Source organism: Limanda limanda, chromosome 17 (genome assembly GCF_963576545.1).
Source record: "Limanda limanda chromosome 17, fLimLim1.1, whole genome shotgun sequence".
NCBI lineage: Eukaryota > Metazoa > Chordata > Actinopteri > Pleuronectiformes > Pleuronectidae > Limanda > Limanda limanda.
Window position 1 is genome coordinate 16,242,091 of NC_083652.1, and position 19,290 is coordinate 16,261,380.

Here is a 19,290-nt window from a genome sequence, read left to right on the forward strand (position 1 = left end):
TCACTTTCCCAAAATGTCCTCACTCCGTAGGTTTTAGACTCAAACTGGTCCCGAAATACACAAGTTCAGCAGCAGGATGTGACCCTAAACAGTTGAGTAATCATCGACATTGTTCTTCTATTGGTTTTTTTTCTACACCAAGATAGGACTAGGGTTGCTCACACTGTAAGACTGTAAATACAATGAACAATCTAATACATTCTTTGAGGAATAAAAGAACACAAACACACTCAAAATGTTATTGTGATTTAATACTTCAAGTGAATCAAATCAATAAAAACACAAGACACTTCAGAAATTCAGTGCAAATCTTGTAAGTTTACATCTGTTGGTTCAATTTCAGCACGTACAAGCAAATCAGTCGGCGGAGGCTTATGTATAACATTGGTAACAATAAATAAAATAATCAAATTATATTTATTTGATCGCTGGGGGCTGAAGAATCTGTGATAAAGCTCTGCACTTGTACTATCATGTAGTACCTCCACTAAGGAGGTTGTGTCTTCATTCCCATCTGTTAGCAAGATTACACAGGAACGCCGAACCGATTTTCTTGAAACTTGGGGGAAGGGTGCGACACGGGCCGAGCATAATTCCTTATGCATGGATCAGGTCAAAGGGGCAGATCCAGGAATTTTTTTTTGTCAGGGCATTATAGGGATTTTTTTTTTTTTTAATTTTCACAATCTGCATGGGTGTAGAGAAGAATTTTGACATTTTACTATAATATCACATTTCAACAGCAGAGCCTCTCCACCCACTGCTTAAGGTTTCATACCAGGAATCTGTTGGATATCAAATGTTAAGGCCTGATCAGTGACTGGACTAAATAGAAAGAGCTTCTAGGATTCGTGGCGCCTCTTGAAACTGGTTTGCGTCTAATTTAATGACATCTTACAGCCACAATCTCTTCCATTTCCCCTAAGTGCCTAATGGCCATGCTCTCTAGCTTTACAGCATCCAGAACATATATGTCACATATTATATAATCTGTTCATTCAGCCTGAAAACAAGTTGGATACATAAGATGATGCAGGTTGTTGACGGCCTTTTGATGACAGAAGTGTTTGTCTCAGTAATCCTAACAGATGCAAACCACTTGATGCGTAATTCTCCATTTCTCACCAGTGAGATGACACATACTTGTGCGAACATTTGGAAAGACCAGGCTGTCGAATGTGAAAATGGCCTTTGCTTCCACCGACTGTTACCACTAGAGAACGTGTTTGTCCTCTGGCTTCAGCCCAGAGAGCTCCACTCTACTTCTTCATTTTCCATTCACATGTACACATCAAAATCAGTCCACACACTTTTCTCCCTGATTGCCCCCTTATTGAACTTCCATTAATGTTGTATGTGTTGTGTTCAGCAGCCCATTGAGGTTGTTCTCACAAGATTTCACTGGCTTTAATGTGATTCTTGTTATCGTTGAATAAATTAGCACAATTTGTGCCAGTGGAAATCATGTGGTTAGCCTTGTCTTTTGGTGAAGTGTGCCACTGAGCACCATGAGGGGGTTTTCACACCCTCAGTCTCTCTTTTTAGTTTCTGTTCTATAACAAAAATCAAACAGCATACATTTGAACGAGCTCTCAACCTGCTACTTAGGCCCTGTTCAAAGATCCGTTCACAAGTGGTCAGTGTTAAGTCCGTCCTGAATGCGTCTTCTAGGACCACTTGTGATCAAACCTCACTCACCCGGAAAATAAATATGTACGACATTTGCGTTAGTGAGGACCACATAATGTTGTTTTTTAGCCAGGCTGAGTTTACAGGTGCATCCGTGTGTGTTGCAGACTATGGTGATGTTGTGAGTGAGCAAGCAAGAGAGAGGGGGAGGAGGAGAGAGAGAGAGGGGGAGAGAGAGAAAGAGAGAATCTTGTGCAGCTGGGGCATTTGGCTGCAACCTGGACTTAGTGCTTGCCACTTGTGAACGGATCACTCAGGACAAATGTTAATATCAGGCCTTAATGGGGTTTTACATTCATTTCATCAGTTCTGCTACATTAGTAGATTAAAGCTGCAAAGCCACAATGTCCATCATTTATTGTACATCATGTACAGTTAATGAGATGTTTATTAGGCTTTCATTATCATAAATGTCATTTTAATGTTAAATTTAGTGAGGTACATGGGGTTAGTTGTCATGCATTCTAATTATCAGCACTCACAGAGAGTGGTGATGCTCATGTTCGTGTTTCCTTCATGGTTTTGTCAGAACAGTCTCGGTTTGGTTACCAGTGGGACTTCCTCTCTTTGGCAACCAGCTCCAGGAAATGGGAATGACTTGCATAGAGGGTGGAAGACGAGTCCACATCAGCCCACTTGACTTGTCCTGCGTCATCGCCGGCGTGCAGCGGCAGCTCGCTCACACTGTCGCCTACGGTAACAACAGAGATATCTCACAGTCCCACAAAAATGCAGTATGTTGCGCCGAGAGTGAAAGTGAATCAGAACTACACATTTCAATTGTTTAAGGCAAAAATAATTGATACCTGAGTCATCATGGAAGTTGACCGCGACGGTCTCCATCCAAGCATTGTCAGTGTTTCTAGGATCATCCACATACCCTTTATAGACCTGAGGGAGAACAAAACTAATATTTTAGTTTTTCTATTGGAGGCAACTTATTGACCAGTTAGGGATAAGAGAGTCTCTGTCAGCCGCTCACCTGAAACCCTGTGGATTTAAAGAGTTTCGTGATGCGCTCATTGATTTTTGCTTTCTCCGATGGCGACAACGAAAGAGAGTTCAACGCTTCCTCGGAGAACTCCCGCTGCAGCGTGAGAGAGACCTGCTCCCCTGCATCCACCATCCCCTGCAACACCAGCACACGGCACACGCATAAACACGCAAGTCACAGACATGTGGCATTCTAAATAACCCAAAACACCATTCATCGGCTGTGAATTTATTTCTGTTATCCTTGAGAAATCTTGAATAGTTGTGAGCATAAAATGGTCTTCAGGTAGATCGACACAAAGTGATGTGAAAATTTAAATTCACGAACCCCAGGGATGGCCCACTGCCCACAGTCCTTCCTCTTGATGGACACAAACTGCAGAATAGGCAGTTTGGTGACTGGGTGCTGTATCTTTGCTCCATTGGCATCTACTTTCCACCTGCCAGAGAGCGACATATGAAAAGAAAACTGCAAAGTACACAAGGCTCCTCGATCTAATGAACTGTGATTAGCGAGAATCTGGATAATAAAGATGTGTAAAGTAAAGAAAAGATTACCTGGTGACAACTGGATCTGCTGCATGATTGGGTCCCCATCGTCCCAGCAGACCTCTAGCGATCACTCCTGTGCGTCCACGAGGATTCCTAAATGATTGAAAAGTGAGTTCAACCATTTGTTTCTCACCAATTTTTGGAAATATGTTTTTCACAAACATACATTTTCATAAATGTTCAAATTAAAATATGAAGAGCTGGTACAAATAAAAAAGTTCTTAGTACTCTGGCCAGTCTTCCTGACATGTTTGTTCATCAATATTAAAGCTTACTGAAGTGATTGCGGTTTATATTAAAATTTTATTGAATATTTCTGGGATGCGAAAGTGTTGCTAAAATGAAATGTCCCTCCAGAGAATCGACATCCCCGAGAGCAGCTCTTTGCAACCACTGCTGGATTAAAGTCATTATTAGGAAAAGTGTTTCGCACATTAGCAATCAGAACAAGAGAGATATAAACCCATGGATCCTGCAACTTTCTTCTAAATTCTCCTTTGTATCTGTCAAAGCTTGAAAATCCTTAAATCCAGAGGTAATATTTGATTTTTTTAGGTAAAACAATTTCTCTTGCTCTACAACTTACAGTGGCTTTCCGTTTTCAACCTTGTAGCTGCCCTCGAAGCTCGTCCTGTCCACAGAACCATCCACAGTGTTGAAATTTGGACTGAAAGATCTGCAAAAACAAGATAAAGTCATCAATACAAGGTTGGATCAAAGTGCGAATGACTCACACAGCTAGGTATACATCTCACAACAGCCAGGGAAATCTATAACTAATTCTACAGGGCATTCATCTATCCACTCAACCATTATCTACATCACTTATCCTTCAAGGGTTGGCCACACCCTGGACAGGCGGGAAATGTATCACAGGGCAGACATACCGATTTAAACCATTCACACTCACATTTGCTACTAAAGTCAATTTAGAGTCTCAAATCAACCCAAACCAAATCTGCATGTCTTTGGGATATTCATTGTCCTTTTTTTGCTCACCCGATTTCAGGATCTGCCCATACTGGCTTCTTTGCCACCGCAGAGTCGGTGTGGCTGACTGGTTTATACTCCGGCCAGTTCTGAGTCCAGTCCACCTGGTTATCGGGCACCGGGAAGCGCTTGATGTTGGATCCTGGATACTGAGGGCATCTGGATTCTGCGTGAGGAACCGCTGAGGTCGGCATCGTCAGGGCGCTGGTCAGGTAGAGGTGACAGCTACTGGAAGAAATCGGTCTGGTGGTGTGGCTGCTGGTGAAAGGAGGGAAGGAGGAGCAGGCGATGGCTGACCTGCAGGGGAAGAAATGTCAGACACGTTGGGTTGACCCCCCCGCCCCCATATCCACCACTCCTTGCTGTTGTGGCTCTTCAGGAGATAATAGATAAACACCTTCCCACAGCATTAACTTTATACCACAGTAAAAAAAAAAAACACTGTTTCTAAGAGTATTGAAATCATCATGAACTCAGGATTAGTCATTTTTACAGTATGATACACACATCTGTCTGCTTACGTAATATGGATTGAGCAAACATCACATGATTATTTGTTGAATTCTGTTTCTGACATTTTAACACTGATGTGACCTTCAATTTGATTTTGTACCTAAGCCCAGCACTGTGGTTCACTGTGCTATTGATTTTAAATCACATGACCTGGCTCGGCTGATAATGGTGTCAGCGATCAGGCAACTTTGACAGAAACTGCCCATAACTCTTGTCTACTCTTGCAACATTAGCTTCAAGCTAACCTAGTCCTGTACGTGTTAAATGAACGTGTCCTTACCTTGGTCCGGAGGAGGAGGCCAAGGTGCAAGGGAGTCCGAGGAGAGTGAGCGCTAGACGGATCCGGCACATCCAGTTTCTTCGCAGAAGGAAATGAATCATTCCTTCAGAAAGGACCCAGGCATCGATCAAACACAACATGCAGGAGCACCGTAACCAGGAAGTGCACCGCCCTGCGTGGTGACGTCACCGAGAGGGCGTGCGTTTGGTTCCAGCCGTCGCACTCGTTTCCATGGTGACCACCTTCAAGTATTTTATTGGTGAATCTGTCTCTCTCACAAATTAATTCATTCATTCATGCACAACACGTTGGTCGGTTCTACATAAATACCGTTTACTTCACATCAGACAAGTGTTGTGTGAAGATGTATTTGTATAAAATACTATTTTACCTTTTGAATGACAACAATTTATGTGAGAGTGTAGATGTAACAGTACAAAATATTATACAGGGTTGGAGACAATTGTGTTAATTTATGTAGTGTATTGATAAGGAAAACCTATTATGTGTAGCTTTATTTCCATTTTTAATACTACGAAATACAGCATCACTTAATATCAATTTGTTGTGTTGTTTATTTGTGTGTGTGTGTGTGTGCACAAGCAAAATTGACATTATTAACAAATGGTGATGTACCATATCTTTACGCTAGTGCAAAACAATTAGACGAATCGAGATCATTTTGTTTTAATAACAAGTTTCCTCTTCTTTACCAAATCTTGGACCAATATGAACATGTGGAGAATGTAAGGCTGCACAATGCATGTATTTATATAATGATATTATCATTTTTATTATGTTTATAGGGATATACAGACGAATACATTATAACATTAGGGCTTCACCATATGCACAATACTCTACCATAATATAACATGGAAGTATACAGTGATTTAAAACAGAGGATTATGATGAAAACATCAAATTAAATTGATCATAAACTCAATTTCTCTTATTCTTGTTGTTCTTGGCAAAACTGGCAACATGCAACACATATGGACACGCCCACCCTGCGTGTTTATCTTGCAGCCTGCGCTTGTTAACGCTGTGATAATGGAGCTGCTGGATGGGCGGGGCCTCTCCGTGCGGATCTGTAGCCAGCTGGCGTGACTCCGCCCAACCGAGTCAGCCTCGACAGGCATATCTAACGCATCTGTATTACCGTAGTTCGGCACGCGCATTTTTACGCTCTCGGTGTTGAGGCCAAATCCGTTTTCCAGTCCGGCAGTGGAGAGGGCCCGGTGCTCGGTTCTCGGTTCTCTGCTCCGTCAGCCCACACATCCGCTCGGTCCCAGCCCCGGAGAGACGTCACACGACCCGGGGAGAAGCGGCGACTCACACCCGGACAGAGCAGGAGCACTTCGGAGAGAGGAAGGAAGGAATGGCGGATTCGAGCAGCACCGCAGCACAGGTCGGGCCCGCGGGCTCCGACACCGCTGCTGCTGCCGGGGCGGCGGGCACTGGTCCCCAGGACGTGGCCCCCGGAGCCCCGGGACCCAAGCCCGTGTGCGAGTCCGTGAAGGGCCAGCTATTCGACGTGGGCCCCCGCTACACGAACCTGTCGTACATCGGGGAGGGGGCGTACGGGATGGTGTGGTGAGTGCTGCTTGCCGTAGCTAGCTTATCGTTGCGCTGCTTGTTGGTAAATACGGTTCTCCAGCCCCCCCGGGTTTGGCTGCTGGGTTCTACGAGGAAAAATGTGCCTTAAAACCGTGAGGGTGGTCGCCATGTTTGTGTTTTTAACGTATGGACGTCTGGCTGAACCTCGACCCGCTCTTGTGGTTAGCATGTTAGCATGCTAGCTACAGGCGTGGCTTGGAGCTTTACAGGAAACCAGATTGTGGAGCGATTGCGCAGGACGTCGTTTGCAACCCGAGCCCGAGAAGCTCTTTGCATCTCGACCGCAGATTCAAGTTGCTTATCGCTGCAGCCCTGTTATGTGTGTGTGTCTCCCACTCACATTCACTTCAGATCACACACACACACACAGAAACACACACACTCAGCCTGCAGCAAAGCCTCTGCACAGGATGCAAGTGGGATTTGTCAGCTGTAGCGAGGCCTCTCCTTGTGTTATCTCTGTGTGTGTGTGTGTGTGTAGCCCTGCGAGGACGTGTCAAACAGCCCCGATGCACTTTTAATATCAGTGCCAAGGGGACCGAGCTGTGAACCACCCATCAGATGTGATGGCACACAAGATCCGGGCCCACACACACCTCCATCCTGCCGTGTGGGTCCCTGTCACCCCCACTGTGACAGCTTTGTGTTGCTGTCATCGTGGTCATGTGATTCCACTGATGCAGCATCCAGTGTTTGTAAACACAGTCACCTCCCAGCGGCTGGCACAATGAAACAACAAAAAAACCCACATAGGATATAATGTAATGTAATGGTCTCAAACCCTGGAAGCTGTGCTCTTTGCTCCCCGGGATGTTTTGAGTTACCGCTGTGATTGTTAATGTCACAGTCGGTGGAAGGGGGTGCACACACACAGCCCAGTCTTCGCAGCGTGTTGTGCAATAAGAGAGAATGCTTGTACCAATAGGAGAGATGTGATGTAACTATTGTTCCTGTTGAGGGCGAGCGCCAGTGTGAAAACATAGCTTTGACGTTTTTTTGTGTGTTTAATCCGTCCCACAAAGGGAATAGGGCGAATCAGGGAAGGGTTTGAGAATTCATCTTTTCCTTTTAAAATTGACAAGGGGATGAACTGTACTGTATATGCAGTGGAGCCAGAAACACACAACTCTCAGCTGCTCTCAGCACTCCCTGTACTCTACACCTACACCACACTGATACTGCACCTACACTCAGGTCTACAGAACTTCAACACATCTCACAGCACAATAGACGTATGTGTGTGTGTGTGTCACATGTGCATCTTGGCTGTCGAGACCGTCTGCAGGACCATCCCTGTTTTCTGGTACAGTCATTGCCTATTAACTGCGCAGTGTGTAACGTGAGACCTGTTCTGTGCTTTCCGCCCTGTGCAGCTCTGCCATGGACAACGTGAATACCTCACGCGTTGCCATCAAGAAAATCAGCCCCTTCGAGCACCAGACGTACTGCCAACGCACGCTGAGGGAAATCAAGATCCTGCTGCGTTTCCACCATGAGAATATCATCGGCATCAACGACATTCTCCGGGCACGGCAACTTGACAACATGAGGGATGTGTATCCTTTCACTCTCTGCAGGATGAGCTCACTGCATTTGTTGGCTTTTATTAATGCAAATGTCACATATACACTTTACTTTTCACAAAATTATTTTAAAAAAAAAAGCTGCTTCAATAATCTAGTTTGTTTTTGCCCAGAAACTATAATTCTCTCTCACAATCTTAAAAAAACACACTTAAAAGGGAGAGACACTATTAGTGTTAATTTAAACATCTGTTCATGTTGGATCCAACAACCCGTAACAAAACAATGTGCAGCAACATTTCAAGAGGCTTTAACATTTATTGCAACAGCTTTTTGTGTTTGTGTGACGTTGAGAATTCAGCTGTGACTGCCCCTGCCTGAAAATGATTGAGGTTGTGTGTGGTGAGGTTCAACCAAACAAATACACGGTTATTAATCCAGCACTTGCTCACTTCACTTTTGCCATAGAGTTTCCAGATGGGTTATAGTTGAAAGGAAAAAATACTTGATGGAGACGTTAATGTTTTGGCTGAATTAAGGCTAAATTGTGAAACATATCTGACTCTGCTAGTGTTACCGAATTATTTTAAACTTCAATTAAAACCACCAATGACAGTGTCTAATAGTTGTTGGAGCCAAAGTTAATGGAAGAGGTGTTTTAAAGTAGCGTGGCACATTTCAGAGCTGAAAACAAAGGTATGCACCTCAATTTAACTGCGTTTATCCTGTCAAATGCTAAATTGATAATTTCAGAATGAATTGGTATTGATTCAACATGGCTGCGGTTCTTGTTTAGCTGTGTCACTGCAGGTCAGTCCCTTTTTAGACCGAAAGCAGCGACCGTTCGCAGAGCAGCTAGCAGTGAACCGGGGGCATGACCGGTCAGTCAGTGTGTTCCTGTGACTGCTGCTGTGGCAGTTTGTGAAAAGCTGCTTTGTCCTCCGCGAAAGTCAAAGGAAATGTGTGATGTCCTTTTTTTTTATTATCTTCTTTGAACTGCCTGGACACTCCAGTTTGTTGTTTTCTTGTCGACTCTTGATTTGGGACTGATGTTACAAGATACAGGGACAGTAACGCCAATACCAAGGCATCTAATAGCAACATGACCTGATGTTGCCATGAGAGGAAATGTTAAGGGATCTCCAAAGGTATAACAGTTCATCCTGAGGAGGATATGAATGTTTGTACCATCCAGTACTAGAGATATTTCCTTCTGGACCACAGTGGTTGACCGAAGGACCCAACATTATCACCCTAGAGCCTCTTCTGGACTTGTTGAGTATAACTAAGCTATTGCAACACAATCATTGCACCGACTGCATTTGACCAAGTGCAAGTCTGTCCGTCTCAGATTTGTCTCCAAGATATGAGTCTAGAAAACCTGACAAATGATCATTGTGCCCTGAGGCTTGAAACTGGTCCAATCAGGGAGCTATAGGGAGTGAGGCTTAGAGGCTGATGTGTCTCATTGCTTGTCCAAACGGCGTGTTAACACAGGTTTAAACAAAGTATGAGATGAGGTATGATTCAGCAGCTCTTGGCTCGAGCTTCCCTCATAAATTTCCACCGCTGAAAAATGCACGAGATATTTAAGAAGGTTCCTTTTCTCCCAAGTCGTTGTCCTCCTTGACTCGAGCGTCCCTCCAGCTACATCGTGCAGACTCTGATGGAGACGGACCTGTACAAGCTGCTGAAGAGCCAGAGGCTGAGCAACGACCACGTCTGCTACTTCCTCTACCAGATCCTGAGAGGCCTCAAGTACATTCACTCGGCCAACGTGTTGCACCGTGACCTCAAACCCTCCAACCTGCTCATCAACACCACCTGTGACCTCAAGGTCTGTACACGCACACACAAACACACACACACGCACCCCATCATCACTGTCATCACTGGTGACAAGGCGGTTTTGTCTGTGGGCTTTTTTCTCCTCTTCAGAAAACAGGGACTTTTTGTGTTTCATGTTACTTGCAGATTTTTGGGAGATTACACACACGCACATACAAGAAAACTAGATCACACTTCAATATACACACTCAATATATTGAGTGCGTTACATTTATATATTGTAAATTGAGTATAACTAATCAATATTCCCTGTGAGCTGAGAACCATCATGTTTCTCAGCAAATATGCTTTTTTTAACTATTGGTACCAGAAGCAAGAAAGTATCTCAGGAATGTTGGATCAGGGTGAGGGATTGACCCGGGCCCTTGCTTGCTCGTCATGACCGAGCCAAGGAATCCATCTTGTTGATGTTATTAGGATGATGCAGACTTTCAGACTTGAAATAGACATTTTCCAGAGAGGAGATGTGGTCTCCGCCTGATCTCTCATAAGCTCCGAATCTGAATGGATTCAGTTTTACTTTGTTTTTCCATTGAGGTTTAGTTTTTTTAAAGTGTAAAGCTTGGAAATATAAACACAGAATCACACACTCTTCTTTTTAGCATGTAACAGTTTGAACATGAAGTGGCCTAAAGTGAAATACTGCAGGAGTGTCTTCAGTGGAGATTATTAATGACAATATCCTAACCATGTAAATGAGTCAAAGTCTTAGTACCTTTTAGAAATAAACAATGACTTATTTCTGTAACACAATACACCAATCAGTCACAGCATTGAACCAGAAACTGGTTTTAATGTAACGACTGATTTGCTGTACAGTTGCATGATGTTAAATGTGTGTAATGAGGCGTGGCCCTGGCTTCTTCTCCGCTGGCAATAACAGCGAGCGTTAGCATCTTGATTCTTTCTCCGCTTACCTTTTTAGAGAATGTTGGCAACCACTTATCAAAACTGAAGCACACAGTGTACAATTAAAGATAGGGTGTTTTAAAGCGTCACAGATAAAGGATGTACAATTAATTACACAAAGGGTTGTTAAACACGAGGACATATTTCAGAATTTAACAAACCATGGGAAGGTCCGATTTGCTGTGTCTGAGTTTGGTGCTGGTGAGTTTCACAGTCAGAGTTCTCTTTGGCCTGTTGCTCAGCCTCAGAGTTCACTTGTGAACTCTTGACAGCCGACCATCAATCCCTGGATTAGCTGATCATGTGGGTGGAGTAAAAAAACAAAAGCTGTATATGTTGAAGCAGCTTCCTGATACATTCAACTCCACGATAAAAAAGGATAATCAAAACACACTCGTATAACTACAGCCACACATTAAGTCCCTGGCTTTGTGCCACTATTGTTACTTAATGTGCATATCCAATGACTCTGAGTAATATGATCCTCAAATTGATTTCGCATATTCGACGCAGCCCCCATTAGACCCTTGTTTCTCCACATCTCTGTGCATCATGTACAGTCTCTCCGCTGGTTTCTGCCTGGCTCCAGGCTTCCTGCAATTTGGTGATTCGATCAAAGAAAAACAGAATTTAAGAAGAAGAGAAATAAAGTTGGTTGGAAAAGCACAAAAACAGGAACCACCCTATTATTCCTTACCAACTACTTCTATGAGTTTTGGGCTTGAGTTGTTAATCCGACACAAAAGCCACTTTCAGACAAGAACTCCCCGGAACATGATGTCCAGATTTTGTGCAGACTTTGACTTTCACATATGAAGAAAGAAGCAGGAGATTCTCCAGATGGGTTGATGACTGGGTAGAGGAGGCAGGAGGCAGGAGGAGGCGTACAGGTTCCATTGAAGAAGTCACGTTTCTCTTGTTTACAGCAAACACCAGCCCTTTATTACCAACAGCTTGAATCTCATTGTTTTTCAATTCGTTGGCATCAATTACTACTTCTCTGATCAATGCATATCTGAAAGCAACCGTAGTGTGACCGGTTGGCAGACTGGTGTTTCTGACCTCTGACCCCTTTGTGTCGTCCTCAGATCTGTGACTTTGGCCTGGCGAGAATAGCCGACCCTGAGCACGACCACACAGGTTTCCTGACCGAGTACGTGGCCACGCGTTGGTACAGGGCTCCAGAAATCATGCTCAACTCCAAGGTGGGTGTGTGTGACTGATGTGGATTGATCGAGGTGTGAGTGTGTTGGTCAGTGGGTTGATGGTTTGTGCGTTTGTCTCAGGGCTACTCTAAGTCCATCGACATTTGGTCAGTGGGCTGCATCCTGGCTGAGATGTTGTCCAACAAGCCGATCTTCCCTGGGAAACACTACTTGGACCAGCTCAACCACATACTGGGTGAGACACAGTTCCTGGCCACGTAACAAGAGTTTCTCTCTACGTGCAGCCATGTTGAAAAGTTCCATGACACTCCTCTCTGTGCAGGCGTCCTCGGCTCCCCGACTCCAGAAGATCTGAACTGCATCATCAACATGAAGGCGAGGAACTACCTGCAGTCCCTGCCCGAGAAACCCAAGATCCCCTGGGAGAAGCTCTTCTATAAGGCTGACTCGAAAGGTACTCGGACATGGAATGAGAAATGATATGTCATATTTTTTGGAAAAAACAAAACCTGCAGACTAATCTGAGGAAGCAGGTTGAGGCTGAAGGTGCAACTGAGCTCTGTGTTGAAAATGACTTGTATAGCTTGTATCAGAAGCTATAGTGATTTGATCCGTAGGATTAACAAAGGAATCATTATATGAATATTTCTATATACATGTTTTGTTAAATTCTTTCCACAGAGCTCTTTACTGGGCTTGTTAAAATAATAAACATATTGATGTTGGAAAATAAGGAAATTGAGAAATTAGATACTTGACTCAGATTATCCAGGGAATTTAATAACAAAATATCATTGTTCTAATATTGTGATTATTTTTAATCACTCTCTTTATCCCTTAAAGATAAAGATAGTTTAATAGAAAGCATAGGATACTTGAAAAATAAAATGTAAAAAATACGAAAAAACTGAAATTATTGACTTCTATGAATGTGATGTTTTTGTTCTCCCGCAGTCCCAAAAACATTTTGAAGATAAGTTGTATTTCATATTGCTGCACAACCTGGTGATTGAACTAACTAAAGCTCTCTGAATCTTAACGCAGCTCTGGACCTGCTGGGTCGCATGTTGACCTTTAATCCCATCAAGCGCATCAGCGTGGAGGAGGCCCTGGCTCATCCTTACCTGGAGCAGTACTATGATCCCACAGATGAGGTACGCAGGGAGACTGTAGTTGTGTTGGAGCTGTGTGTCTTTTTAAATCAGTATTTAAACTGTACAGTTGAAGAGGAATTTGAACAACACACAGGGAAAGAAGCCAAGCACAAATGTTTGTGGCAGAAGGGCTTATTAATTCCTGTTGTTCGCCAAGCTTTAATTGTGAGCCTCTCTGCTTTGTGCTGGGAAGCCTCTTAGCCGGGTTCGGAATGCAGTTAGTGTAACGTTAGCTCCAGGTTAAAGTACGTAATCTCTCATCACATAGAAGTTTATGTAAGTGTTGACAGAATTCTCCCTTTTGTTTTACAGCTTGATTTGATTAATACCTCAATTTGTGCATTCTGTTTTCTGGTTGTAGTTTTTTGTTCATTCTCTGCATATTTTGGAAATTAAACTGCACCACTCAGGCTTTTCTCTCTGAACAGCAGTTTCTCGCTGCTGCTTTGTTATGTTAGGTGAATGTGTGCAGAACAGTGCAACTGGATTTTGGCACAAAGACAAAAGTGTTATAAAATATGTGTGTATGTGTTTGTAGCCGGTAGCGGAGGAGCCCTTCACTTTCCAAATGGAGCTGGATGACCTTCCCAAGGAGAAGCTGAAGGAGCTGATCTATGAGGAAACGGCTCGTTTCCAGGAACACTACCAGGGCTCCTGAGACACACAGGTACATGAAACTGAAACACAAACACACCCACACTTACTGCAGCGCACACTAAGAGAACCAAAGCTCAGGATCTGCTCTCTTCTTGAACAAAAGAGCAGGGGAGCTCTGAATGTGATTGGTTGGTTCAAGACCACTAGATGTCAGTGGAACACCTGCCATTCACAGCTTAAACACCCTGCACATTGTTTAGTCAGTGAACCTGTTTGCTGTCACACAGATCCAAGAGGACTGTATCATAGGCACATACATGTTTTTCCATGAAATCGAATGGACGGATCAATTTCGTATCACAAAAATTACTATGCTGTTTATTTCACACATAACTGAAACTGAGACGCTCCCTCAGCTCGCTGTCTTGCCAGTGTTGCATCCTGCACAATACAAAGAAAAGAAAGAAATCACTGTTGCACATTGTTCCCAAGATGCAAGAAACGTTAACGGGTACACAAATGTTCAGGGCTGTTTATACGCCAACGCCTCAACGCTCAGTTTCAAAACTCATCACAAATGATAGGAGTGCGGGTAAAATCTACAAAAAGTCTGGAATATCGTCCAAGAGCCTCATTACATGTTCTTCTCTCTCTCGCAGCCCTAGAGAGTGACAACGCCACGCAGCGGCTCGGAACAAAGAAGACTCCAAACGACATGCTAAAACAAAGAAAACAAAAACAAAAATCTTCAAGAAACCAACAAAAAAGAGAAAACACGAACATTTAACTGCTTATCTTTCCATTTCTACTGCAAGAGAGAGCTAAGTTCAACTTTGATTTCTGTGGCTGGGCGGGGGGGTCGGGGTTTGTCGTACTCGTACTGGTTTAGTTCTTCTCCCGTGTTGGACTCTCCCTCCGTTCACCTCCGTGTTTGTTTTCCAGTCGAACGCCTCACCTCCTCCCATCTGCAGTTACTGCTCTTCTCTTCTCTTCTTCTGTACCGTTTGTTCGTCCGTCACCTGTCGCTGATCTGTCTTTCCTCTCTGTCGCCCCCCCCCCCCTCATATAAAATCATACTACTGTATTAACCAACACCATAACTCTCTCGGCTCCATGTAAATCGCAACCTGGGTTTAAGTCGAGGGCTAAAAGAACAGGGGATGCTAATCCGGTGTGAGTATGTATATACAAAAAAATATAAAACCTTCTCTTTTTTTTGTTTCTTTTTCGTCGTTGTTTTATTAAGTGTGCTTGTCGCAGTTTTCGTTTGTACACAACGTTGTTTGAGTGTTTTCGGATCAGTTCAGAGTCGTAATGTTTGTGTTGGGGTTTATATTTGCGAGTCATTTTTTTGAACACTTGATTTTGAGACAAACAGTGTTTTTATCGGCATGTTGGCAGGTTTATAGATTTCTTTGTTGTCGCTCTTTTTGGATTTTCTTTTGTCTTTTTGTAAGGAAAAAAAAAAACTGTATGATGTTGATATGAATGCATGCATTCCTGGAATTTACCAAAGTGGCAGAGACGTGAGGAACTTGGCTGGGGAGCATATATAAGAAATATCAGTTTTTAAACCTTTACCACAGAAACAGATGTGAACGGTTGTTTTCAGGACGGTTCCACGTGTTTGGAGCAAATCAGAGCATCAGATAGTTTCTACGATCAAGTGTTCTTTCAGATATTACAACTGTGATGCCGAAGCCCCATTTTCCAGAACGTTCTTGGCTCCTGTGCCATGTAGAAACATTTAATTTCCCCCCAACATAAAGTAAAAAAAATCAGATGCTTGAAACACCAAAACTGTAATGATCAGTACCGACAGACAAGATGCAGATGTGCCACAGAAACACTGATGTACGACACTGGTGTAACATTACTGTGCTCTCCACATTCTGCCGTCTAACATCCCTTGTTCATTAAATACAGCCGACACCAAACAGCTGATCCAGTGTCAGTATTACATTCCTATATCAAATTACATTCCTGTAACACACACAGCGTCTGACTGGTGAACTGCTTGTGTCATGACACCGCTGGAGCCCCGCCCTGTGACTCCTCGGACTCCTGCTTTTCACTCAGCCTGTCTGGAAAATGGGGGTCTGGTTGACTTTAGCCTTTCCCATTGTGCGATGCTGTCTCGTGGAGGGAGGGCCTTGTTCCGGCTGGGACCTCAACGCTCGACAGCCGAGGTCTCAATCTGAACAAACTCAATCCTCGTGTATTCAAGCGGCCATTTTTATTTTGTGGTCCTCTGGGCCCACGTACCCTTTGTCACGGCAGACGTTTTGACTTGTCATAGAAAAAGGAAAAAGCACACATGACAAATTTAGATTTAGCCGGATATCAAACGTCCCAGGAAATCAATCGTGCCAGTAAGCTAGCGCACACACACAGTAACAGGACCCCAGTAGTCGCTCATCTGAATGGAATGCCCTCATTATTAATGTTTACGGCTATAACGCGCCAGAATGTCTGCTGCGGTAAGAGGCCTGTTGATGCTGGTGTTGAATGTAACTGGCCTTCGCTTAGTGGACTCTCCTCAGTTGTGTCCATGGACAGGAAACCGCACCACTACTGAGAAACCTGTGCACGTTACTGATTTAATCAACAGAAGAGAGCTGTACAGTTTCTCCTGGTCACAGCCGAGCAACCATCATCACTTCCTGGTTGTCCCGTACATATATCCCGGTTTGCCCCTGTTTTTATTTCCTGTGCTCCTCTTCCTTCCTCCCGCTGCCTGTGTGTGTGTTTCTGTGTGTGTGTGTGTGTGTGTGTTTTCCTGGCCACCTGTTAACATGCAGGATGTGTGTTCTGTAAAGCGGGTGATCCAGTGTCTGACGTGTATCATCCAGTGTGTGTGCACAAGTTGTTCTCTGTGTTCATTGTCTCTGTCAGTTTTCAGCGTCTGCTCCCTGCTCTCCGTGACCGTTCTACTCGCTGCTCGGTGGACCCCCCCCCAGGGGTCCACCAGCTCCGTCTGCACTAATCTTTTTGCCCGTTGCACTGGGACCAGTGTACAGACCCAGATCTGGAGCGCTCACTGGCCTCGCCCTCTCTCTCCCCCAGGGCTGTTCTTTCAGAAGCCATAGCCACCACTCTGGGATCGTCGTGAGGCTTCATGGTGCATGTGGCGACGCACGTCTTTTTGTAGTTCAACCCCAACCCCCCCGACTCCCACCATGCTTTACTATTAGGGGAAAAAAAGGGCTGCCCCCTCTTCCTCCTCCCCTGTCTGCGTTTACGGACTCGCCCATATCTGCGTATCTACTGTGGGACGGGGGTAAGACCCTCGGACCCGCATCACTGACTCTGCTGCCCCTCTCCTCCGTCGCCCCTCCTCTCCGATCATGGACACGGTCATAACGAGCAGGACATCCCGCTCCGATCACATGACTCAATCAGCACGCCAGCACTTTGTCTCTGCAGCCACGCTCTGACTCCTTGGAGGTTGTTTCGGATGGGCCTCTCCTCCCCTTCCTGTCTCGTATCCTGCTCATCCAGCTTTAAGTTTCACCTGCTGTGTGTGTGTGTGTGTGTGTGTGTGTGTTAAGACGCATGGACTGTCTGCTGTAATTTATGTCCGTGTAAAAGTATTTGTATTTTTGCTTCTCAGTAACATAAAGCCAAGGCTCTTTTTGTGTAGTGTGTGTGTTGGTGGTGTGTATTTGCTCCTCACAGCTTGGGCCCTCTCCCTGCAGTTCTTTGCTTTTACATCTGTGCGACTGTTTTTTTTTGTTTCTTCTTCTTTCCCCACAAAGAACAGTCGCACAGATATTTTCTCTGCATTTTTCTTCTGTAAAGTCGTTCACCAGTCAAACAGGACCTGCTTGCTTTTCTTTTTTCTTTTTTGTTTCTCTCCCTCTGACCTGCCACCAGAACAAACATCTCACTGGGTAACTGTAGGAATGAACCAAGAGGACCACGTTTTTGCAATCACACACACACACACACTCTCTCTCACACACACACTTCCTCTCTTCGCCTGAGGAGTGTATCCGTGTGACAAGTTGCACTTAAACACACCGCATACATTCACACAGTATCAACAAGTCGAAAGGCCCGTCTGTCATGAGGCCTGTTTCCAGATATTGTTGTTTTTAAATGGCTGTTCTTATTATTGCTATTGTCGTTATATTGGTGAGTTGTTGTATTTTTCTTTCTTTTTTTTTTTTTTACATAAAAGGGAGTTAAAGTTGTATCTTTTCGTTTTTTTTATTATTAGGATGTTTTTATTTGTATTTCTTCTTCCTTGTTTCTCTTATGGGCTTGACTATTGGCAGTGTTTTCAATCTTTCGGAAACCTAGGCTGTTTTTGTTTTTTTATTTCTCCAAGATCTTACAAGAAATTATTTTAAAAGAAGATATACGTAGATTGTCAAAGAGATATGAGTTATTATTGAGGGTTATAGTCTGTATATTCTATGGGTATTATGAATTAAACGATTAACAAAGAAACAGAATTATATACATATAATTAAATAAAAATTTCCTGATACTGTTACAACTCTTTGTGGATGTTTTTTTTGTCCTTTAGTGATCTAAAGTAATTATGTTGTTTGTTATGCTATGATTCACAGTCTTTTATATTCAAACCCAAGGGACCAAAGTTTATCCTTGCACTTTCTAATTCTCCACTATCACAGGGAATAATTTGAAGTGAATCTTTTTTTAAAAAGAAATATGGCTAACCTGACATCAAATAGTTCAGTTTAGTTTAATAAGAGAACCACTGACCGTCCGGGGGCCTGCCCTACCAGAGTCCGGAGGTACAAGGTTTACATTTTTTTGTTATTGCTGCTTTCAGACATGCACTGAGCCGTGCACTGATCCTTAAATCATCCAGAGGGGATGTTCAGTATGTGAGCATGCAAATGTCTGTTGCTCCGCACATTCCGCAGACTTTTTCAGCCATGTTCCCAAAAAGCTCTTCTCTTTCTCCTTACATATTTCAGAACAGTGATAAAAGAAGCGACTAATTACTAGCTATGTTTTCCTCTGTTTTTGTGCCGCTGGTCTTAATTTAAAGTTAAATTGGTTATTAAATCTGAGAAAATATTAATCTGCCATTGCTCAATCTCAGGAATGAAAAAAAGGTTCAACATTACAAACGAGTTTCAAACAGGAAACTCAGAGTGGTGGGAAAGGATATATAACCGTGACAAATGTCAACTTGCTCTCCCTCCTGTACGACTTTCCCATCTTACTTCACAACATGTCTGAGCATGGCTTCGCCCTCCCTGACATTCCCACAGACTTCGATGAATGACTGGAATGACGGCACTGAGACAGGAAAGCAAAATACTTAAACATGAAGAACATTTTATATAAAAAATGACCCGGAGCTGCACATCTGTCACCTGCAAATGGGAGATAATGGTAGAAAGTCACTTTGTGCCACAGTGAATAGGTTTGTCTGTTCTGGTAGAAACCAGGCTCGTTGCAGCATTTGAGAGCAG

General features: G+C 43.7%; 2 protein-coding genes across 2 annotated transcripts; one reads left to right on the forward strand and one right to left on the reverse strand.

The window, feature by feature from the left end:
* Positions 1-233: 233 nt before the first annotated feature.
* On the reverse strand, positions 234-5,191 carry nudt9 (nudix (nucleoside diphosphate linked moiety X)-type motif 9). Its single transcript, XM_061089332.1, has 8 exons — positions 5,018-5,191; positions 4,234-4,521; positions 3,821-3,910; positions 3,241-3,327; positions 3,011-3,122; positions 2,672-2,818; positions 2,496-2,580; positions 234-2,380 (listed from the first exon to the last, which is right to left on the reverse strand). Exons 1-8 carry the CDS (start codon positions 5,155-5,157, stop codon positions 2,235-2,237), a joined length of 1,095 nt encoding a protein of 364 aa, XP_060945315.1. The 5' UTR covers positions 5,158-5,191; the 3' UTR covers positions 234-2,234.
* Positions 5,192-6,146: 955 nt separating this feature from the next.
* mapk3 (mitogen-activated protein kinase 3) lies at positions 6,147-18,338 on the forward strand. The gene is made up of 9 exons (XM_061089383.1): positions 6,147-6,613; positions 8,011-8,193; positions 9,808-9,997; positions 12,006-12,122; positions 12,204-12,318; positions 12,406-12,537; positions 13,128-13,237; positions 13,776-13,904; positions 14,494-18,338. The coding sequence occupies exons 1-8, from the start codon at positions 6,399-6,401 to the stop codon at positions 13,893-13,895; spliced, it is 1,182 nt and encodes a 393-aa protein (XP_060945366.1). The 5' UTR covers positions 6,147-6,398; the 3' UTR covers positions 13,896-13,904; positions 14,494-18,338.
* Positions 18,339-19,290: the final 952 nt, after the last annotated feature.